Raw genomic sequence first — 25,015 nt, 5'->3', positions numbered from 1 at the left:
ACTTACAGCATAATAATGTAGTTATCTTACACCTTGAATGATAATATATTGTAATGAAAGCTGGCACCTTGTTACCAGAAATAAATTTAATGTAGTGAATCATCAGGCTTGCAGACCCACAAAGGTTTGCAAAGTTGTCTGTGAGTGATTGTTAAGGGATTATGGTTTTTTATAGCTCTGCATTTAATAGGGACAGATTAAATAGTGTAAATGCATATCTCAGACGTTTCAAAACGTCTGATTTATTTTAACAAGAAGTTACTGAATGTGATGGCAGTAGTTATTTCAGATAGATTCGGAAGATGGTGACTCAAAGGCAGCGATTGAAGTTCCGCAGTGATGCGTATATATTGAAGGGCTAGTGTATCACATATCTCCACAAATCAGCATTCGTTAGTGCTGGAGTGAATCAAATGGGAGAAGTTCTGGAGTTATAAAGTTAGAAGAGAGATCTGATAAGAAAAAAAATATATATATACATTTCAAAATCAGAAATAGGGAAAACCAAATGAATGACTAGGCACCGTTCAAAAAAGGAAAGCTTTGAATTATCAAATTCATTCCCAGTTACAATTATGTAAAATAGAGGATTTATAATGGGGTGAGGGTGAATTATTTGTTTTCATTTAAGAACTGACAGCAGAAAGTTCTGTTTTCTTGTCTTTACCATAGACCACTAATTTTGGTTTTTGTCTGTTAATTGGCTGTTAAAAGACTCAGAAATGTCATTATTGTTTTTACTGAAACAACAAGTAACCTCTTGACTTTGTTCTGTAACTTATTGCATGGGTTAAATATGTTGCATCGCAAGTAGTTAGTTGGATTACTTTTTATTACTTAAATATTTAAATGGCAGTTTCAAATTTAGTTATTGATAAAACAGCTCTTCTTGCACAGTGGCTTTCTGTTTCTTTAGCTCTTTGTACGTGAGCCACCAACTTGATTGAACCAGTGTGGAGATTCTTATTTCAGTCTATCCTGTTTTCAAAATTAATGGAATTAGATTTGATATTTGACCTTTTTTTTTTTTTTTTTTTGCCATTTCTGATTCAGTTTTGCTTGTTATCATGTGTGTACAACTATAGAAGTCACACCTCTGGTTTAAAGTCTTATTACTACAGCCTCCTATATTTTTAGTCGCTGCAACTAAGGAAGTCCTACATGAAAAGAATGCAGTGGGTGCAACTGGGAGAGAACCTAAGCCACTTTGTGCTTGAGAGGTGTGTCACTCCAGGACTGTGCCACAGACTGTATTGCCTGGAATGCCTGGTTTTGTTTACCCTGCATCTTCCAGCTTTTGTATTAAATAAAACACGCTTCCCAAACTAAGAACACTTTATTATGTGAACAATCCTTTCCATTTAGTGTAGTTAAACTAACTGAGGATCAAATAAGTGGAAAAGTATTATATGGTCATATGCTGAAAAATTACAAAAATAATATCCTTTTGAATATTTGCTAATTAAGCTGTACACACTGAATGGATAAGTATGTATATCATGGCCATTTCTGTGTTTACAAAGAGTTAGGCTCAATATTCGTGTATCTTTGAACTAAATGAGCATACTCATTATAATAGAATATCTTTGCATCCCCCACTGCACCAGCATCTTAGGTTATACAATGATAAAATGCAAAATTGATTGTCAAAATACCAGAAAAGTGATCTTCTGCTATGACTTGAGAGACTTGATGTAGTAATCAATTAAACATCCAGAGTAACAGAAATGACAGCTTAAATTATCCTGTCTGAAAAATGAACATGACATAAAACCCCCTGGAGTAGCACTACACAGAATTGAGTTTGGTTTCTTTTAATCAAAAGAGATCAGAAAGATAATATAAATGAATAAATAAAAGTAAGATGTGAGATTAATTTTTTGAAACAATAATCACATTTGAGCCTATGTGTGTGTATAGATACATTTATATGTATATGTATGTATAAACATATCACAAAAACTCTTTATACTCTAGCAAAGAGATGGGCAAGAATAATTCATCTGTTTAAAAAAAAATGCAGTGAATGCAAACAGTAATTTTGTGATTTGTTAACTTACTGCCTTGGAATGCAGTGCTGCAGAAGTATGAATGTTACTATTAATTTTCTTCTTCTGACCAGCACTGCACAGAAAACGGAGAAATACTAGGTAGAAGCCAAGAGTATTTGGTTGAAGCCATCATTTAACTGGACCTGTTAGGTTAGCAGTTAAGAATCCAGTATTTGATGTAGAAGCCCTATGAGATAAATGGCTGCGATGTAGTGTAAGGACCATTAGGACTGTATATTTGTAATTCCTTACAGGTTAAAATCTAAGCCGTGCGGTTTCATTTTTTTGTGTCTGTTACATGCGTATTCCACTTTCTTTTCAGCTAGTGTTTCTACAATGCAGGAACATACATACACTTTGTAATATGTGGGGTCATAACATTCATAGTCAACATGGATTTGATGAGTAGAGCTCTGAATCAAAGTGATTTTCCAGTGACAGTACCTTTATCATTTTTTAGGTATCTGTGAAGTACTTAATTTCCTTTTTATTCTGCTACTCGTCAGACAGAAAAAATTAAACAACTCATCTTCCTTATTCCTGTCCAGAAGACAAGTGTCATGTAGAATGAAGATTAAAAAAAATAACTAGGTTTCTTTGCTTGTAGGTAATTGCACTGGCAAATCCTTTCAGAAACTCAGATCGTTTGCTCCTGGGCATCCTCTCTGCCCAACATGCAAGCTCTTCCATGTTCCTGATGTGAACTTACCGTTATCCTGATGAACCTGGTGTAAATTGGCTGAAAGGGCCAGATCCTGTCTAAGTGGTTACCTGTTCTCTTGTAAATACAGTTTGCAGTCACCATTTCTAAAACACCTGCTGTAGTGTTAGGGGAAGGAGTGATGGTGATAAAGCAGATCACTTGATCTGTGGTAGTTCAAAAAAAAAAAGGTGGAGGAAGCTAAAATCAATGACTAAGAAATAAAACTGTTCCGATTCTTGTCACGTTAACATTATTTATGATCTTATCGTACGTTGCTTCATTTCCTAGAGTGAACTGTAGCTTAGTTTTGTGATCTGAAATTCCATTGAATTCAGGTTGTTCCTTTTTAGTTGCTTTTCCTTCTGACTTACGGGATTGAATTGTGAATGAGGTGCTGACTGTTTCAGGCCATTCTTCCCCACTAAAACATTTCTACTTTGGACATCTGAAGTCCCTTTTCAATAGTAACCAGCCTGGCTGATAGTGCTATGGTATAATGTGAATTCTGTCTTTTTTTTAATGAGTAAATAGCAGTATTATTAAAAACAAGTGCAGTCTACCCAGTAATTTTCCTAGCCTCAGAGGAGAAAAAGAAAACACTCGATTGTCACAGCAGGGGAGGTAGACTGAAGAATGAAGATACAGCCCCCCGTTACAGATGAAGAAAATGTTTGAATGATTTGGTTCCTCAGTTACTTTTTTATTTGAATAACCACATTAATTACTATTTTATTGCTTTTAATAAAACCCAAACATCATGTTTTGAACATATATAACTCAGTATATTTGTGCTCTAAATTGTTAAGCGCAAAACAATGGTTTATCATAGTCTGCAAAGTGGAAAAAAAATTAACAAAAAAAAAAGAATAGGCATTCTCAGATGAATAGTAGGTCTGTTTTAAATATCATCTTTGAATGTCATTATGCATTTGGTAGTTTTTTTATTAAATGTTACTTTAAAGAACTAACACCAGATTTTACAAATATTTAAAGAAAAGCTAAGTTTTTCTAATAAGTTTGGCATTATTGCCTTGAAATCATTTGAACGTGGTCTTTATTAGCCCTTCATTTCACTGCTAAATTTTTGACAATATTTTTATTTTGGAGGAATTATTTTGTTACTTCATTAAGTACTCATCCATCTCAGTGTTGCTCAACTGCTTTCCTGTTTGCTAAACTCCTGAGGGAAAACAATAATGAAGGACTTAAGCGTTCTAAAAAGTGAACAAATATATTAAATGATATTCTTTAGTAGAGGCATACCATTAGACATGCTGTTTAACCTCCAGATATTTTTAAAATCTAGTAAAGTAGATTCCCCAATAGGTGACAGCCTTATATGCTTCACTGATCTTGACATCTTGACATCTGTCTGTACATCTATCTTTAGACTCTATCTAAATTTGTAGATAATTTCTTGCTATTTCCATACAAGTATTACAGAAAACTTGATGATCTGATTAGTTCCATTATGTCTTCTTAAAAGAGTAACCTGAATCATTTTCAGAGAATTACGAGTCTTGGGCAATACCCTCTTCCTTCCCCAGTAAAACAAGGAAGAAAAGCTCATCATGTAATCCATTCTGTATCCCTGCCATTTTTTTTCTCAATATCCTTTAGCTGTTGGTTAGTTTTAATGATTTACATTTGAAAAATTTGATTTTTTTTTTATACTTGACCCACGGAACAAAATTTAGAAGATACCAATTTTGTCTGCGTTTTGTGACGTCTGGTAGCTTGGTAGGTTACAAGGACTCAAATTAATGCCCACCCCCCATTTCTGCACCATGAATTTAGTAGTTTAAGTTGTGTTAGCCTGCTGCAGCCAGGCAGCATCGTGTTAGCTCAAAACCAGACAGATTTTAGTGTTGTCTTTACCAGATGGCAGCTAAAGTTTTTTTTTATGTTTATTTTTTTTAACCATAAGAGACATCTGGACATACCGTTGTTGGAACGTGTATGAGATACAGGAGTGAATGGAAAGATCTTGGTAGGTGAATTTGTGTGGGATGTTGTGCGGGTGGAGGGAACAAGATACTACACTGGAAGTGACATCTGAAAAGCAGGCTGCAGATGTAGGGAAACCTTACCTCTTTAGTTCTCTTGTTCACTGAGCTACTTATTCTGATATTTTTTCCATGCTGTAATATTGGTTGTTGGGCTTGAGATGTCATTACAGTGATCCAGTTTTCAGAGAAAGGGCACTCATCTTCTAAAAAAATATATATATATTAAAAATATCTCCAGGTAGCTCCTGAAAAAGAGACACTTTAATTACTAATTACTGCTCATCAATTTTCAGTAGCATTTTTGGAATACAGTTCTGAAACATAGCATATACATCATATTCAAAAAGATGCACAAGTTTGAAAAAGTAAAACCACTTATAGTTCCCCTCAAAATCTTCCTCACTGTTTTTGAAGTGACTAGAGTTTTCTGATTTTATTGTATGCGTTTTCTTGAGGAAAAACTTAACAGATTTCAGTGGTGGTATTTCAAATAACACTGTTAAAATTCTTATGCTCTTGCAAACTATTTTGGTTAGTTTTGCAAAAATGTGCATATTTCTCTGGTGTTTGTGCAGTTCAGCATGTGCATCATGTTGAGCTATTTTCTGTCCTTCCTCCCTTTCTGACATTGTTGAAGCTTGTTCATGTGCTTATACACTGTGATTTATGTCATGAGAGGGGTTCCTGCAGTTGTCGCTGCTCAAGCGGAAGAGCTCAGTTGTGCAAAAGACTGAAACCCTGTTTAGTGTTGTTTAGTTTCTAAGGCATTTCCGCCTTTAAAGGTAAAAATATATTTTTGTGGGTGCAGAATGAAACCAGGGTGGGCAATCTCCATTACATATTTGTTGCACAAGGCCATTGCTACGAGAGTAACACTGTATTAAGGGTTTCTGCTCTAGAAGAAACTCAGTCTGTTACAAGTGCAGGTATTCCCTGGTGCAGGTATCCAGGTAACCATCCTTTCAGATCTGCAGGGGCACCGGTGGGTGGCAGTGAGCTTGTTTCTTCGTCTGATGAGCAAAATAGTCCCTGGCTGCAGTTACAATAAATCCAAAGATAAACATTTAACAAATCCCTCTCAGCCTTTTAACAAGAATTAATACTTTTTATCTCAGGTTTACCATCGCGGTTGCATAATATAACCCCCCTCTGTTAAATTATATTTTATATTAAACGTTTTGAAAAAATGAGGCTAGTGAGAGAGTGAGACAGCACAGCTATTTCTGGGTTTTCATTATAGAATTACGAAGATGAGTTTCTTGGAAGCATCTTTCAAAAAATGATTTTCAGTGACAGATTGCAAACTTGCTTTCCTTCTTCTTATTTGTTATGCATTTTTAGTTTCCAAACCAATCCATCAATACACAGATAAAACTGAAATAATGATTCAGAAGATGCCTTGTAGTATGCCTAGCTTATTGCAGAAATTTATTAGTCATTACCAAATAGAATGCATAAATATCATAGTTCAGCCAGAGATATGCAGCTGTTTAGGTCTTAAGAGCAGACTTTATGCTTTCTAATGTTAATAGTGCTTTTCAGAAGGTCCTTAGAGGTAGATGAGTTGTGTATTTATTTCATTATACTTTGGAGAACAGTTTCCAGTATTTCAGATATGCTTTAAAAATATACGAGAAGAACAATTTGTTTAAAACAAAACAACACAGCAACAGAAGCCATCACAGTAAATTAGCACCCAGATGATGTTGATGTTATTGTTGTCATGGGGATTCTTTGATTAAGAAGTGAAGAAGCATGGTTGTGCACTCAGCCATTCCTGAAACTGATCGTCTTTGGCTTACCCATATGTACCTTTTACAAGCCATAGCATCCCTTTTGAAGTATTGTACTGAGCAACATAATTTTGAATAAAAACTTCAAGTAGTTTCCAAGTTCAGGAAATTGTTTCCTTTTAAATTTTGAACCTTTGAACTGATGAGCAGCAGGAAAGACAGCATATTAAGCTGCTTTTCCAGATTGTATTGCTGGTGGAGAGCACCTTCTTTCTTGAAATTAATCGTAGAATCATTAAGGTTGGAAAAGACCTCCAAGATCATCTGGTCCAACCATCCCCCTACCACCAGTGTCACCCACGAAACCATGTCCCTAAGCACCACGTCCAACCTTTCCTTGAACACCCCCAGGGACGGCGACTCCACCACCTCCCTGGGCAACCCATCCCAGTGTCTGACTGCTCTTTCAGAGAAGAAATGTCTCCTCATTTCCAGCCTGAACCTCCCCTGGCGCAACTTGAGGCCATTCCCTCTAGTCCTATCACTAGTTACCTGTGAGAAGAGGCCGACCCCCAACTCCCCACACCTTCCTTTCAGGTAGCTGTAGAGAGCAATGAGATCTCCCCTGAGCCTCCTCTTCTCCAGACACAACACCCCCAGTTCCCTCAGCCGCTCCTCACAGGACTTGTGCTCCGGGCCCTTCACCAGCTTCATAGCCCTTTTCTGGGCACGCTCCAGGACCTCGATGTCCTTCTTGTAGTGAGGGACCCAAAACTGAACACAGCACTCCAGGTGTGGCCTCACCAGAGCTGAGTACAGGGGGACTATCACCTCCCTGCTCCTGCTGGTTACACTATTCCTGACACAAGCCAGGATGCCATTGGCCTTCTTGGCCACCTGAGCACACTGCCAACTCACGTTCAAGCGAGCATCAATCAGCACCCCCAGATCCTGTTGTATATTTCCTGATATTTGTGGTCTACACCTATACCAGATTATACAAGCCCAGGAGAGAAGCTTGGTGGTGGCCAGGGGCAGTGGGCACCAAGGGGCAGGCAGGAGGCTCCCTCTGAGCACCAGGCAGCACTTGTGTGCTGGGCGGGCGGCTGAGCACTGGCCCAGGCTGCCCAGAGAGGCTGTGGGGTCTCCTCCTGGCAGAGCGGCACAAGGCGCCTGGACGGGGTCCTGGGCACCCTGCACTGGGGGGCCCTGCTGGAGCAGGGGGTGGAGCAGATGGCCTCCAGAGGTCCTTTCCAGCCTCAGCCACACTGTGATTCCGTGGTACTGGAAGCCTGTTAATTCAGCAAACCTTCATCCATAGCATGCATGTCTCAATGCAAGTCAACAAGATTCTATGGATACTGAAAATATTTTGAAACCATATGAACAGAACGTGTATTTTCCTCTGGCTAGTAAAACTCAGTCATAAAGTCTTCACAGACATACAATATGCAGAATCCAACCAACTTGGCAAATAAGATGTTTGTTAAAGCATATTCTGGCTGTATCCCTAAAGTGCGTTTAGACGAAATAGCGCTTTGTTCACAATATTGGACTGGTTGCTGGAGACTCAGGATTTCTATTCAAGCAGGTTGGAGCAGATTTTTGACTGTGACCTGTCTAGAGAAGAATGTTAGTACAAAATTTGTCCTTCATACAACTTTTATGGGATGAAGAGAGGGGAATTTTGTATTGCCCGTTGAAGTATGATGTTCTGAATTAACCAATAAAATCAATTCACATGCTGATTGCTTTTGGAAGGAATTAGTGATTCAGTAGAAGGGAAACAATCTCAGGACTACTGCTTGTTTGATGGGGTTATTCCAGGTTCCTCAGATACTGATTATGAAGCTTGATACTAAAAATGTCAGGGAAGGGAACTTGATCTGGAGATGTGTACTGTACAAGTACAGTACACAATGTGAGTGCGTTTTTTCTGTAATTTGTGCTTTAATCCAGATTAGGTGCAGGAATTAATACTGTCTTAATAATGATGTTGTGATTTAAAAGCTTATAGTATGGCTAATTTTGCCAGTAGTTGTTTATACATCTATACTGTGCATGAGAGGCAACTAAATTAGTGAGTCTTATAATTTAGTGTTATCTTTTTCTTCTCAGATAGGTCTCTGATTCTGCCACATGCCTTGTACCATGCATCAATTCTGTTACACTGAACTGTTTTTTGTTTCTGTCTTACATTTTTCCTTTTGTCCTTTACGCTTTTTTTTTATGTAAGTAATTCTTATTTTTGTTCTGGTTGGTTTTGTGTGTGTGTGTGTGTTCTGGCATCTTTTCATTATTCTTTCTTGTTTCTTCCTTCTTTCTCTCTGTTCCAGTCTTTGACATCTATTATATTCATCAGAAATTTACGTCTTAGATGAAAGTTTCATCATACATACAAAGCATCACATGAAAGGTTCATCTGTAGGAGTTCATAGTAGATATACTGGAAAGAAATTTCATTCCATTTCATTTCATTTCATTAGTGCTCGTGTCGAAAATAAGGTTAAAACGTAACAGGAATGCAAAGGAAAACTCTTCAGTTGCTCTTGACATTGCCTGTGCCTACACATGTCCCATTATTATTTGGCTAAACTTCTGCAAATTGAAAATAGACAAGAAAACATTAAATTTCAGAATCTTTTACTGGGCAGTAAATATGAATACTAGTTATGAAGTGTAGTTAATTTACTTGAGTGAATGTCATTTACTGCAAGGAAGTCACACAAAATTACCAGTACCAGAGTTCAGTTTTACATTTTGGCTATACATTAGGCACTTAATTAAACATACATATATAAACAACTCATGAAATGAACTACAGAAAATTCCCATCCCAAAGGCTCCAAAGAATTCACAAGTGAAAGTCTAAGTTTTTATTCTCTTCTTATAGAAGACTGTGTTCGGTCAGGGAACATAATTCTAAATCTTCTTAATTTTATAACATTTTAAAACATATGATTATATATAGCATTGTTTTATTTTATCTCCCACATCTGGTTTCAACAGACATGTTCTCGCCAGACTAAAGTAATGTACTGGTGATGGAATGACACTGGTATATAAGCAGAATAATCCAAAGAAATATATAACTTTTTGTTTCTTAACATTTTAATATGATTGTAAACGTGTACAACCACCTCAGTGCTCTGTATTCTGTATAAATAGCTATCCCAGAATTGTTAGATGATGTTAAAATACCAGAAAATACAGTATACATCAAAAAAAAGAGGTGCTACATTTTGATGTATTCCCAGTATGTCTGCAATATTTTGATTTTTTTTCTGTTGATACAAGACATCAGAACTGATTTTTTTTTCTCTCTCCAGCCTGTGTGACAGTTACAAGATAAAAGTCCAGCTCATGAATATAAAGCACTGTTAAGACAATCATCTGTCACTCTTCATGATCACTACTTATGTGTATCTTATTGATTCTTATGAAAATCTGGAAAGTTTTGCAAAGTATCTGCAGATTCTTTTTCAGCAGGATTTCATGAGAAATGTAATGTTTATTTCTCTTCCAACATTGTTTTCTGTTTTCGAAAAGTGTGCAGTTCGTGCAGCCACAGAAGGCAGAATCCTTGTGCTGGAAGGTTTGGAGAAGGCTGAGCGGAACGTCTTGCCTGTGTTAAACAATTTGTTGGAGAATAGGGAAATGCAGCTTGAAGACGGTCGCTTTCTCATGTCTGCAGAACGCTATGACAAACTTCTGCAGGTAGGGAAATGTCATTTGGATTTTCCATTTTTTGTTTTCCTATTCTTTCCTATGCTGTTACGAAGGGGATAGTAGTTACAAGCCAAACGCATGAAATCAGACCCGGTGTGTATGTGGGATGTTATATGGGATGAGATCGGAAGGGTGAAAGCTATGTGAGTAGTCAAATATTCCTTTACGAGTTGCAATTAAAAGATTGTTCTAATCTGTATCCCCTCTGTCCACATGAAAAGCAGTCATCTGTGTTAATACTGTGTGAAGAATGTATGTTTCTTAAATGCAAAAGCCACTGGGAGTAAACAAAATATAGTTGTAAAAAGAGATTGCAGTTGAAAGCGTCCCCATGAAGTTCAGATAATGCTTCAACATTGCAATAATCTTGTTGCTAAGCTTTTAAAATGTTAGAATAACAAAAAGAGAGGTCAATATGGGCAACACTATAATTCTCAGTGCTGTCTCACCTTTAATTTAGTAAAGTATGCATGAACAGCCAATCCAAATTATAGGGAATAGTTAGCAAATTTTCTTTTGATAGGATTTTAGTGTCTGCTGCTGTTGCTACTTCAGCCATTTTCATTTTCTTCAGGCTTTGAGTCCCACTGCTTAACTTTGAGTGGATACTTTTCAGGCTTTTGGGGGACCTCAGCACATTTCATCAGAAAGTTTCCACCAGTACGCTGTATCTTACTTTCTGTGTGCTGTAGTTTCCAGTCACGTGCCTGTTGGTCTGCTGTAACAGTCTGATCTCTTCTCACTCATGTTTCTATCTATCATACATAACTGTGGTTAAGTATACGATTCAGACCCAAGTGAAATAAAAAGCCATTTGCAATAAGCCGTCTCATTGATCCTGATTACATGAACTAGCCTACGATGCTGTTAGTACTGTAGGAGATTTCTGAAAATATACTGATATTTCTTATATGTCTCATCTCTGGTCACAAGTCTGATCTGTGCCTTTTCCAAAAACAATTTAAAGTATTTATTCAGTAGATAAAATTGTTGGAAGCATTATTATTGAATTTGAAAGTGGGCTTTTAAAATGTGATCAAGACTGAAAATGAGAATTCAAATTCAGACAGGATTTGTTTGCAGTTATGCAAAACATCTTCCTCTTTTCTTTTTTCCTTTTTAACACTTTTCTAATGATAAAATGTTTCAAAATGAGTGCCTCAGGCATACTGCTAATGGATGAATTAAATAAATCTCTTGCTATAATACTAAATCTAATATTGTTGTTTTGTTGTTTGGGGAATATGATATTATATAAGCTAATGTTCATTTTCTCTTCTCCTGTGTGAATAATTACTAAATAACTAGATCTGCAGGAAGTTTCAAGGAAGACTTGACTGTGATGCAGAAAGGCTAAAGAGTGCATTTTTTGTATGCATTAAATCTTTTATAGGACAACAACTGAAATAAACAACATCAAATTCTTGTGAAGGAGCCTAGTAATAGTTCTGGTTTTGTTATTGCTTACATTAAAGCGTATTTTGTAAATGCAACCTTTTTATGCAAATTATAGTCTTTTTTTTTTCTTGAGGGGGATATGGTAATGTACTTCTAGTGTATCAGAATAAAATAACTGTTGTCATCTGTTGGTTTTCTGTTGTTTTGTGAAAGCAAGGTTGTAACAGTGCTTCTGAACTTTGACTATCTGTGGGGTCCATGATCAAAGTGCTATCGGCCTGAAAGCTGCACCTAATCAAACATTCTGTCTACGTTTGTCTTGGAGAACCCTGCTTTTATGATCCACAAATCCGAATAGTTCAATGCTTTCAAGACCCTCTGAATGAAAGATGAGAACAATACCACATTCAGCTTGAAGGACCAGGACTGTTAGTTCATTTGCAGCTTGATCTTGAGGAGTATTTAATGATGTATTTTTTTCTTCCTGTTGCTTTATTTTAATTTAGGAACATACAAAATCAGAGTTAGATGCATGGAAGATTGTTCGGGTTAGTGAAGATTTTCGAGTAATAGCGTTGGGTCTGCCAGTACCTAAATATTCTGGTAACCCTTTGGATCCTCCCCTTCGCTCTAGATTTCAAGCTAGAGATGTTTATCATCTGCCCTTCAAGGTAAGTGTCCTAGCAGAAAAGTTGGATTATCTGTACTGAGTAGAGCTAATATTTTGATGTTATTTTACTTAGCTCACCTCTGAAAAGAATCCCTAAATAATAAATTTATCTTAAATGGCATTTTTCATACCGCTACCTAATAAATTCCTGAAAAGCAGGCTTTGAGTTGCCAAGGAATGCTGCGGCAGAAAAATAACTTCCATGAAACAATATAACCCTAAAAGAAAGATTTAATAATATTTCTTTTCATTTGTAAAATTTATTCTGTGCCCAGGAATGAGTAGACTGTTGATGTCTAAATTAGAGAAAAAATAGAAAATGTCTCATACATCATCAGCTGTGACCCACAGTATGACCCCAAAATGAATTTACCGTATGATCTTATGTTCTATTTTCAGGACCATCTTCAGCTATTGTATTCAATTGGATCAAACATTTCTGCAGAGAGGTAATTTTTCATAATTAAAAAAAAAAAATCAAAATTAATGAAGAAATGTGGTGTCCTTTCAGGATTCCTTGCTATTTTTGTAACCTCTGTCACTACTTAGAGACCAGAACTGAACAAGTTTTTAATATGTGTGGGTGTATGTTCAAACAGCTTTGTATATGCAGCCTTCATATAATGAATTCTTAATGCTTTAGAACTTCAATCACACATTACTTATTTGTGCTCAGAGATAGTTTCAGCTTCTTATACCGATCTTATACTGTATTTAACTTTTTAGGCATTAGTATTTTAAATATAGATGGCATGTATAAAACTGTAATTATTTTTTCCTTTGCAGAATTTCTCAGCTCCTGTCTTTTGCTACAACTCTCTGTTCTCAAGAATCTTCTACATTGGGACTTCCAGATTTTCCTTTAGATAGCTTATCGGCTGCAGTGCAGATTTTGGTATGTGCATACACATGTGCTGTGAAACTGAATGAGTTTAAGATTTCTCAGAATTAGAACTGGATTGTTCATGTTGTTGGAAGAAGATTAACAAGAACATTTAAAACAAAAACCAAACCAAAACAAAAGAAAACTATGGTTTGTGGGATAATACTTCAAGCAAGTATGTAGCATAATACTGAAAGACAAAGTATGGCATAACACAAGATTTTTGAAGTGATGGAGTACATCTGAGTGTTCAAAATAATGTTTTTATTCTGCTTGATCAACTAATGTGACTTCAGGAGCATTTACAGTGTATCTGATGACAGTGAGGTTGTCATCTAGGCCCCCCTTTTAGTCAGTGGAGGGGAATAGGCACTTTCAGGTTTTGCTTTTTCTGATTTACTAGTATGGGTGTAAATCATACTGACTCCATTACAAGTACACCGACTACCCTCCTTTAAGACCTAAAAGGACCAACTAGTTCCAATGTGAGTACACCTGTGTCTGAGACAGTTCAGTTGTGTGAGATAATCCCATGTTAGGTCTTCAGGTTAGCTGGTGGATTTAGACTAAACATAGCCATAGGGTTTATTTGAAGATGCACACTGTGCATACTTGAAGATACAATACTTCCTGACAGCTACACTCCATAGGGAAGTATAACGACTGTACACTTCCCAGCTTCATGGTGGCAGATGCGTTGGGTCAGGCCTAAAGCTATGGCAGTCCATCTGCTTTCCCTGACAGCTTGTTGTCCCTTGGTCTTTGTAATTACTTGGTAAAAAGTTATAGTGAAAAAAGGTGACTCCTGAGGGAAGTCAGAGAGATGAGATCTGATGAAGAGAGAGAAGGACAGGTACACTTTTGTTTGCAGGAAGATGTGGTCAGCCCAGGAAGGTGAAATACCAGGACAGCTTCTCAAACCTTCTCTCCAAGGTGCAAGCGTATGTTGTATCTTCTGTGCAATCATCTTACCTGTGGTACTGCTGAGTGGCAGTTTACTTCTACATCTTTCATTGGATTGTACACATTAAAAGCTGTCAGTTGCTTGTATTACTGCTGTGCTCAGTACCCTCAGCTGTGATCTAGAAAGACAATGTGCCTGGTACTTACAGACCTAATTTTTGTCTGAATTAGTGATATTACATCAAATAGTATGAAGTGATTAAGATTCAAGTTTAGAGAAGCAAAACAGTATTTGGAGGGCTTTTGGAAAGAAATACATGATGTATTTTAAAATAAATTGCAACTTTTTATTCTTTGAGCCCTGTAGTGAAAAATTATTTTTAAATGAATGCCAGATGGCTTTCAGAGTAATGGAAAGAAAATGAGCCGTAAGCTATTATCTAAACTATGGAATGAAGGAAGCATTTTATTTTACATTAGAGAATGTAAAATGTTATCATTGTATGACAGAGTCGTTTTTGGATAGACCAGAGCTGTTTCTTTTAGAATTAGTTTTAATCACTCAGTTTTCTAAGCCAACTGTTCTCACTGATTCTAGCTAGAGTGTTTTTCCATCACACACCAGGTCACTGTCATCCTCCACTTTTAGCTAGGTTGACTTAACCATATAGCGGTGTGGAATGAATACATTGTAAAGATTGTCTCCTGTTACGGATTCATGTAGTCCAAAAATGTGTTTCGTAAGTTGAAAACTCCTGCCTACTGAAAGGGAGATTTTTTTTATAGGGTGCTGTTCTGAAGAGGCTAATTTTGGATGTGCCACTGTAATTATTATTAATTTGAGATAATGTGGACAAATTATATGCTATGTTTTATATCTATATAAAGCGCTTTAAAAATGCAATAATGGGCTCTGTGATCCTTCAGGCAGCACATTTACTACAATGCCCTTAAATCGTTTATTTTTACTGATGCTTTTTTAATATGGAACATTATAAATAGTATTACTGATTGTAAGTATGAATTGAATTATACATTTCATAAAATATGCATCTCCTTATTTCATTTCTGAGCAACTCTTCTCCTCTTTAGTTGGATGTTTGTGTAATCCAAGTTTGTAATTGAAAATTGGTTGATTTTGAGTTATAATACTTATTTCAGTCCACTGGCTAACTGTTTTACCACTAGTGTTGCCCACAGTTAGTCCTTAACAATTTCCAAGTCTTCTGTAAAACAAGCAATCGGGCATTACTTCAGGATTTTTGAAACCTTTTTCTACTGTGAAAGGATTTGTGTGTATGTTTCTTGACTATTCATAAAAGTACTTCCATTTCTTTATTACTGTGGCAAAGTAACTGGAATCTTTGTCTAGTTCAGTTAACAACTGACAGAAGAATTGCTACTTATAATTAGCAAGGAGGTGTGAAACATTGTTTCCGATTTTCCATGCGAGCATACTTCATAACTCACTTCAAAGCAAACCAAATCTTGATCATTTTTGTTCAGAATTTTCTCGGAATTGATTTGTTAAGCAGAATCTGTACAATATAATTGAATTAGAATTCAATACTAGAAATTCCTGTGAATGAGTAGATCATTACTGTAATACAGATTTCTTGTCATACAGAATCTTTTCTAGTGATACTATGAAGCTCAGTTACATGTGGTGGGATTTGTTTCTCCTAATCTGAAATGACTTTACATATCTGAGCTAGTCACTGTAGCGTCCATTTATGAACAGGAGAGAAAGTAACTTTTAGGTCATAATTTATCTACCCTATTTTAGACATTTACGTTATAATGAATTGAACACGCACAATGCCTGTGTTGACATTTGAGCAACTACAGGATGTGGTGGTCATTTGTTTATTGCCCCTAGATTTTTTTTTTTAAGTTTAGCACTATATTGGATTTTGAGGTTAATAGCTGATAAAGAACAAGCCAATCTTTTTTTTTTTTTGTTTGTATTTTTAATTTGAATTAGGATTCCTTTCCTATGATGTCCGTCCAGCATGTTATTGAGCGGCTTTACCCCTATAATGTTTTCCTTGGAAAGGAAGGCAGGACTGCAGTCAAAGATGCACTAAAAGTAAGTATTGCATATTGTAATTCCAGGGAATGATGGATTATGACAGTCGTTCTCCTGACTAATGCTACTTCATTAGTTCAGTTTGAAAAACCAAAACAAAAATGAACAAAAAACACTTAAGTAATCTAAATGGTTACATTATTGCTGATGCTAAACCACTATTAAAAAACAAAAACAAACAAAAACTTCGTAAGCTCATAGATTCCATTATAGTGATAGGTGAAATCTCAATGTTGTATAGAATATTTAGACCTCAGTTAAAGACTACATAAAACCTGTTATTACAGAAGTGCTTGTTTAATTTGAAAGTAGCTACTTATATGGTTAAGGTAGTCAAATGCTTAAAAAATGCCTTTTGCCTGTGACCTTTATGAGGAGATAATAAAATAAAAAAAGAGATCACGTGACACAATGCATTTCGTATAGCATGGTTAAAGATTATATTGTCTGGTTTTAGCCTGTATTAGCCTTTTATTGCTTGTTTTTGATCAGAACTGTTGTGTTGTTTTGGCCATGTTTGATAATAATAGCTTATCAAATGTAATTATGCTGGGTTTTTCTACTCATCCTTTCAAAACTTTAGCACAGTGTTAGTTGTCTTTCATTTTTGAATGCATTGTAAGCAGTTATTGCAAATTAACATTTGCAGCCTAGAGCATCTTACCCAGTTCTTTCAGTCATGAAAAATTGAAGTTATTTGTACCTGCATATTTAGAAATGCTTGACTTACTAGTCTTAGTAGCTGTTTTTCCTGAAACCATGCCTATGTGTCAGGGAAATGATTGTAGTCTCTCCCTGCTGCTACTTCCTGAATACTGCCTTTTGGCATAGGAACTTAGCTATGTGTTCCCTTTGTAGCCAGGATGATTTGCTTGTTTTCATGAGTTTTGAGATGGACAGTCCTTACATTTGAAGGAGATCCTGCTAGTTTTCGCCGGCCTTCAGAGCCATTCCCTGTGGGATCATACCTGCCACGTCCCTGAATAAACCAGTCTCGTTTCCTGAAATGCAGGATCTGCTCCTTGTTTGTGATTAGCAGAGCCACCTGTGCATCACTGTGCATGGCCAGTGCAGCACTTGTGTTAAGAAGCTATTCCAGACAACTTTCAGAAATCTAGACTGATTGTGTCATGCGGTGTTGCCCGTTCAGCACATATCAGGGTAAATGAAATTGCCTGCAAGAACCGGGATCTGGATGGAAATGCAGATTTCTGTCTGTTAACAAAGAAGTAACAGTCGCTCCTGTTCTTAATATGCCTTTATTTTACATCTTTAGTGTTTTTTATTTCCCCTATCGATTATACATAGTGTATGTCTTAATATTCTGTACCATCAACTTCCTTCATTTTCCATCACTGTTAATGAATTTGGTGTTGCATGTGGTTTTGCTTCCAATGTAAGGCAGGTGGATTTGACTAGTAAGATCTTCTTCAGTGACTGTATACTGTTAAATACCTCCTTATCATTTGAATATTTCTGTGTTAATTTTCATTTTTTGGATATTCTTCCTCATCATTAGTTTTACAAGCTTGCTCCTTTATGTCACCACGTACGTATAATCTTGTTTGGAATATTATTCTATTTGCACACAACAAATAGCGCTAAGCAAAGAATCTTAAAAAATGCAGAAAATAGCTGGTTGTACTGAGGAACTCCTGTTTATAATGATATTTCAGCAGTAGCAGTGCCAGAACTGTATTAAACATGAATAAGAAAAGATTTTTTCCATCCCACAAGAAATGTAAGAGAGAGGAGTCTGGCAGAAGCAAGGTGATTTATTATTTTGCCCTCCTACAGATTTCCAAAAAGCATCCAGCTAATGTTTGCCACTGAAAACTTTTTTTCTGTGTAACAGGATACAGTTAGGGAATATTAATCTTAGCTAGGAAGGATTGAGAGTCGAAAAATGGTATACTTGAAATGTATTTGCAGTTGATAAGTTGATTTGTGAGGACTGAATCACTGTTTAACATTAGCTAATGTTTAAAGAAAACAAAAACAAATTTCATATAGTAAAATGTAAAGTTTAGACATCTGAGTTGGAGACAGACATGGGGAAGTAGTGATCTTCCTGATAATGAATCTTATTTTCAGGATATAGCCTGTTTCAGTCAGCAGCCAGAGCTGAGAAGTGAGGTAGATGGCAGTTAGGCTGAACAGCTAGTTTTGGCAGCTGTTAGTACCTGCGTATATTTCTGGAAGATTTTATGTCCACCACAAACTGTCTTCCCAACCATAATCTTCAGTTTAGGTAAATCTTTTCCATATATGCCTTCTTGTTCACTGGGACTACACCACGTCCTGGGTATTTCTCATAATTCTTACTCTTGATTGTCAATTAATATGAACTATTGACTTACACCTTCCCCGCGATTAAAATTAATTTGTTACAGCATTATTCTTGGAAGCATAAAGATGCTTTGAAATGCAAATCTCTTTGTTGAGTGGATCTAGATGGAGTTAAACTTGTCTGAGGTTTAATTCAGTCTATCTGTCTGCCAACTTTATCATATAATATAAATGTGGCTCCTTGGGTCAAACTAGTTCGCATTGAATAAAGTGCTCCTTGATTGCACACTAATCCAGCATCAGCAGCAATCATGAGAGCTGCTGATTCATTGCTGGTCATTTGTACAAGGACTGTAGTTGGCAACATTTGTTATTCATTAGATTATCAGTTTGTGATAAACAGGACAAACGTACCAAAACAGACTTGAGAATGATGTGCCTTTGGGTAACCATATATGAAGTCACTACATTTGGGAAACTGTATTAATTTCTATTCTGATTCTTAAAGAAGATTTTAAATATAGGAGCTCTTGCAAAGGAAAGCATGACTTGATTTGAATTCTGGCCTTTAAAACGTTATTTTATACTTGCATGAAATACTGGCATGACAAATTATTTTGACTGACAGATAAACATTTGAAATATAATTCCAAGAAATAAGTCAAAAAATTTATTTAACCTAAGCTTTTCCTTTAGAAGATTTAGATGTTGATAAATCACTGATTTCAAGGAAAACAACCTACAGTGAAGCATTCCCGAAGAATAAGCTTAAGTACATATGATGTCTCTCACAATCATGAAGTTTTCTTCCCTAGGTACTGTTATTGATAGGCATTTATAAAATTGGTCATCTATATGTGGGTTGAGTTTGGTGGCTCACAAGAGGCTGCAGCTGTTCTGTATTAATTTCCTCATTGTTCAATAAGCTTTCAATATTTTACTTCAGATTCATCAGAGATTTGGGTTTTGCCTTTTTAATTTTCACATGCCTTTTGCAGGCTTGCTTTTTTACAGTATTGGAAACATCCACTGTTTTATTTTATTTTTTAAAAACTTCTAATGAAGAGAATCCTCCTATTAGATTTCAGAAACAACACATAGATTGGATTTAGCATCTGATAGATGGGATCTATCTATCCGATAGAAGGGATCTAGCAGCAGATCCCTTTTAGCTTACTGTCCAAATGTTTAACTGTGCTCTAAGAACCTTCTAGAATTTTTCTTCATGGTTTCATGTAGTGATTAATTTTGCATTTAGTGTCTTGATCTTATATCAGATATGAGCTTGTTTATTCCCTTTGACTCTTTTTTTCGTTTTCTCTTTTCCTTTTTTTTTGTTTGCACACCCTCTTTAATGTTGCCTGACCTCTTCCTCTAAATCTGTTTCCCTGCTTCACAGTAGGGAACCTCTTCAAACTACAGAGGTTGTCTCGCACACAGAGTGGACTAATAGTTCAGAAACTTTGAATTGTTTTCCTTGTTCTGCTCAGTCTAAGATCTTTCTGTTGCAAATTGTGGTCTAAGGGAGGATTTGTTTCTGTTCTATCCCTCTACGTGACACCCCCACCCCCCCCGCCCCCCGAGCCATTTATAATCTTTGGGTTTTTGCATTAATGAATGCTCTTGGTGCCAGTACATACCATTGCAGTGGAATCTCTCCTTCAGACTTTCCCCATCTATTCTGTGTTATGCTTGCAGTTCATAGTTTGCTTCTTGTAAAACGGTTCAGACTTCTTGTTCCTTGAAAAAATCTCTTTCCCTCCTGTGCAAAGAATCTTCAGCAAAGATCAGTTGCTTCTGGATGCCTTCACATCTCTTTTTGAACAGCTTAGCTGTCCTGTGGGTTCAACTGAGTGGCTATCTGCAAATATGTCTCATTTAAACTCTCTGTTCCTTTGACCATCTGGATCACCGGAGTATTCTTTGCAGTTTCCCTTCTGAGACGGTACTGATCATTAGATGCTTCCAAGAGTTCAGAACTCCTCTTATTCCTTGTTTTGATTTTCATAGTATGCCTATTCTCTTATGTTTCTAGGCATGCAGAATGTGGCCTGATGGTTATGGACTGCCAAACCTCTTCTCTTGTTTTAGGTAGCTAGTTTTTCCTTTTTTTTTCCTTCTTTCCTCTTGAGTCTGAGGCAATGCAGCTGCCCATTTCTGATTCTCCAAGTAAGCGTATCCCAAACTTACTGATACTGAATGCACTCAATAGTTGTCCTTCCAAGCCACAAACATTTTTTCCTTTGCAACTATCAACTTGGATTTTATATAGAGGAAGTCATTTCCGGCTCAGGCAAACTCGATGTGTTGTTCATCCATTCCACACCACTTTCTGATTCCATATCTAACTATTGTAATTCTAAAAGTAGAACTACATTAGAGGTCTGTTGTGTTCTGAAAGCCACAAAGAGTTTTCTTGTTTGCTTCTCCTCTCCAGGTGTAAATGTGGTAATTTATTTAATTACTAAATTATCCAGTTCAGTAGCATCTCTCTGCTAAAACGTGATGATTCAAATCTGTCGCACAAATTCAGTAAAGATCTGCAGGGGTTGGCAGTTATCTATCAATTTTCGACCCTGTTTTGGGGTCTGAAAGATGAGCTGTAGGACCCTCAACAACATTAATAAATAAATAAAATCACCTTTAGAATTTTAGACTCCCAAGACCTTTATGTGCCAGACCTGCTACTGCTGTCTCCAGATCATCACTGATTGATACAGAGGCTGCTGATACAGATAACCTTACTGCTTGCTCAGTTTTCTTCTTCTGTTGGTATCTGAGTAGGGGATTTTAGTGTATAGTTTGTGATTTTATGTACAAGCAGATTTGACCCTATCCAAAATGCCATTAACTTACCAAGAATATTAAAATTTACTAATGAACGTGAGAGTGAGAACATTTGTAGTTCATTTCACAGAATCATAGTTTGAGCGTTTCTTAGAATCACAGTTTGAGTTACTACTATGATTCAGGCATTCCTGTTTGCTGCTGCTGTATAAATATTTAATGGTATCTGAAGCTGTTAACATTAAAAATACAATTTGGGGCAGTCTTTTGCTAAAGTACATTTACCTTAAATTCAAGTTTAAACTTGAAATTTATATAGGCTTTTGCTTCAGAGGGGGAATTTACAAAGTGATGAAGAGCCAAAGTGTTTGTATGGATGCATTTCAGTATTCTTTCTAAACTTTAATAGGCAGTGCTGTGAATCCTAGTAGTAATAAAACCACATACTTTTAAAGAATTATTTCACATTAGTAACTTCTGTTTAATTTTTCTTCTAAGGAGTTGGACTAATACTTCTTTTTCTTCTGTTGATTCAGCTTTCAGTCTGTTGAATAAAAAGGCACTGTGACTTCAGTAATTTTAGTGGGGTATTTTGATGCTTAAGTCTCCCTTATAATGACTTCTGCTTCGCAACAAAATAGACTTTTTATAGGATTTTTTAAATGGTTATCATGCTTTCTCTATACAGCACAATAAAGTACAATGCTCAAAAGGAGATTGGGAAGACAAAAGTCCATTTCTTTATCTTTGTTATACCAAGAACATGCTGTGAAGGCTTAATTTGTACAGGTTATCCTCAGTTTTCACCATGTGATAAGGCTGCGGGGCTACGTAAATGTAATGTTTGATGGTTATTTTTATTGGCAGCCAGATACTGAAATCTGCAGTTGGTTATAATGGCCTGCAAAGGTAGGTGTTCTATTACTGCGTTTGCTAAAGTCTATCATCCATTTCTCTTATAATTTAAGTCTGAATAAGACTGCAAAGTCGCCATATGTCATTTTAAATTTACATCTGTCATTACAGTCAGAATAAGTAGATGATAGGTCTTTTTGGTTTGGTTTTAAATGAATATGTAAAATATATAGGCTGTCAAGAAAGTGAACACAGGTACATGAAGTAAAGTGAAGTTTAAGTAAATGGATTTAGGACGTCACAGGAAATTAATCTTGAGTATGTTTCTGATCCTAACAGTTTTAAAAAAGAAAATTGTATTTAATAATTAATTCCTCCAAACCCCTAATTTTACAGCGTTTTGAGCTTCAAGACTCAAAAAGCCATTTGCGCCCAAGAAGGATTACAAAAGTAGAAAGTGTACCAGGAAACAAACCCTTCAAGGCTGATGTAACTGTCCAGATCGGTGAAAAGGAAGTGACATTCCAGGTAAGAATTTATATATTCATAAAACTCTATTCTGTTATCATAAACTTACTCAAGAATTTAACACTTACACTTGATAGTGAAACTCATTTGCATTGAATATTTAATTTTTGGTAGTGTAACATTTTATATGTGCCCTCGTGTCCAAGAAGGCCAATGGTATCCTTGGGGTGCATTAGAAAAAGTATTGCCAACCAGACAAGAGAAGTTATCCTCCCACTCTGTTCAGCCCTGGTGAGGCCACACCTGGAGTACTGTGTCCAGTTCTGGGCTCCCCAGTCCAAGAGGGACATGGAGCCACAGGAGAGTGTCCAGCTGAGGGCTATGGAGATGATTAGTGGTCTGGAGCATCTCTCTTATGAGGAAAGGCTGAGAGAGCTGGGCCTGTTTAGCCTGGAGAAGAGAAGACTGAGAAGGGATCTTATCGATGTATATAAATGTCTGAAGAGATGGTGTCAAGACTATGGGGTTGGAGTGGTGCCCAGTGTTAGGATGAGAAGCAATGGGCACAAACTCATACACAGGAAGTTCCATCTGAATATGAGGAAAAACTTACTTACTGTGAGGGTGATGGAGCACTGGAACAGGTTGCCCAGAGAGGTTGTGGAGTTTCCTTTTCTTGAGATATTCAAAACTTGCCTGGAAATGATGCTGTGCAGCATGCTCTAGATGACCCAGCTTGAGCAGGTGGGTTAGACTAGATGATCTCCAGAGGTCCCTTCCAACCTCAACCATTCTCTGATTTTATGATTTATTAGAAGAGCATGTAGATAAGCAATAAGATTATGGATAAGAAATATTTTATTTTTATATAAATGAATCACATGCAGGAAAGTACAAGCTTAAGTATATCATGATAAAACAAGTGCTGAAAAATGAATGAAAGGAAAATCTCTAATGCAATAAAAAAAGCAAGAAATTTAGAATAATAGAGTACTTGTGATGCTCTTGGTGCTGCTTTCGTTTTTTTCTTTAATAAAACAATAGTCTGTCTTTGTCTGTACTTCAAATAAAATCTAATGAGTGCTTGGTAATGTTCTGACACAGGATGTTGGGAAAATGGAACAAAAGTAATCACATCAAATATGATTAGTTTGAGTTTCTTCCAAAGAAGTTTATGACCCGCTAGGTGGTGAAATGAGGTTCTATTCAGGAAACAGACACTGATCTAAAAACTTGAATTTAATGTTGAATCTGGAGGCTAGAGAGTCTCTAAAGAAGGTGAATTAGTGGGAGTTAGAAAGAGATTGTTTTAACATTGGTGAGGAATATCTTTAGAGAGTTTGTACCATGACAATGGAAAGGGGAAGAGCAGCAAAGAGGAATTTGTCAGAAAAAATAGAATCTGTAGGGATCTGATTGGACTTTTTTCTGAGGGGAAGATTTTTGCTTTCATCTGACATGTAGATGATGCCTTCTGAAAATATGTCTGCACAGTGTCTCCTTGGGAACAGGAGGACATTAGGAGTTTGAAGATGAAACAGTTCCCAGTAGAACAAGAGGCAGAGTGAGTGTCTTAATGTGGAAGGTAATTGAATATTTTTACTCTCCAAAGGTCTGTAGCCCCTTCAGATTTTTGCAATACAAATTGTTCCTTCCCATTTGTTTTTCTCTGACAAGCAATAAACACTAGTGATTTTAATATTTTGTCTCCAGGACAAGCAGCCTGAAGTTCTTTGCACACCCCAATGCCATAATCGAATTGGTTCATGTTTTCTTTTCTTTTCTTTTTTTTTTTTTGTTTTCCATTAAGAATGGGAGTAGGAGATGTAGAGGAAGTTGTTTATTACAACTTATACAACATTATTTTTTTTCAGCAAAAGCTTTAGGTTTGATAATGACCATCATCTGCAAAATATTACAGTATTTTTGGGGAAGTGTAACTCAGTCCACACAAAGCCTAGAGCTATCACAATATATCTTATTTAGCATTTTGTTTTGTTTTGTTTTGTTTTCCTTATAGGTTCCAGCTGGGACTGGGATGTTAAAACGGCATTCTCAATCAGATGCTTTCGTAAGGACTTCCAGCCATGATCAGCTGTTGGCAGAAATGATGCAATCCCACATGGTTAAAGATATGTGTTTAATTGGAGGAAAAGTAAGAATTTAATTTTCTTTTTCCCTCCTTTCTCCATGTTCCTTACAATGTAATCTTTTTTTTTTTTTTTTTTTTTTTTTAACTCTTTAGGGCTGTGGCAAAACAGTTATCGCTAAGGAGTTTGCTGATATACTAGGATACAGCATAGAACCTATCATGCTGTATCAGGTAAGTAAACTATTGGCTGGTGATCATGCTGTAAATATGATCCAAAATATAACACACAGGCAGATTCTCTGTGTAATGTCATCTTCACATACAGCTGCAGCTTTTAAAATCACTGATAATCACCC

General features: G+C 36.4%; 1 protein-coding gene and 1 long non-coding RNA gene across 3 annotated transcripts in view; one reads left to right on the top strand and one right to left on the bottom strand.

Annotated features, from left to right (window-relative positions):
- VWA8 (von Willebrand factor A domain containing 8) overlaps positions 1-25,015 on the top strand; it is a 188,723-nt gene that overhangs the window by 24,575 nt on the left and 139,133 nt on the right. For both annotated transcript variants that reach the window (XM_035553444.2, XM_035553445.2), the window contains exons 5-12: positions 10,046-10,213; positions 12,130-12,294; positions 12,693-12,742; positions 13,080-13,188; positions 16,064-16,168; positions 22,496-22,627; positions 24,588-24,722; positions 24,813-24,890. In XM_035553444.2, coding sequence (XP_035409337.1) covers positions 10,046-10,213; positions 12,130-12,294; positions 12,693-12,742; positions 13,080-13,188; positions 16,064-16,168; positions 22,496-22,627; positions 24,588-24,722; positions 24,813-24,890 — 942 coding nt within the window. The remainder of the gene's footprint in view (positions 1-10,045; positions 10,214-12,129; positions 12,295-12,692; positions 12,743-13,079; positions 13,189-16,063; positions 16,169-22,495; positions 22,628-24,587; positions 24,723-24,812; positions 24,891-25,015) is intronic.
- Positions 11,647-20,693, bottom strand: LOC118251389 (uncharacterized). Its single transcript, XR_004779785.2, has 3 exons — positions 20,098-20,693; positions 12,667-12,732; positions 11,647-12,113 (listed from the first exon to the last, which is right to left on the bottom strand). It is a non-coding gene; the product is annotated as an uncharacterized LOC118251389 (long non-coding RNA).

Source organism: Cygnus atratus, chromosome 1 (assembly GCF_013377495.2).
Source record: "Cygnus atratus isolate AKBS03 ecotype Queensland, Australia chromosome 1, CAtr_DNAZoo_HiC_assembly, whole genome shotgun sequence".
NCBI lineage: Eukaryota > Metazoa > Chordata > Aves > Anseriformes > Anatidae > Cygnus > Cygnus atratus.
The sequence above is the reverse complement of the archived record's forward strand: the minus strand, read 5'-3'. Positions and strand labels throughout refer to the sequence as shown.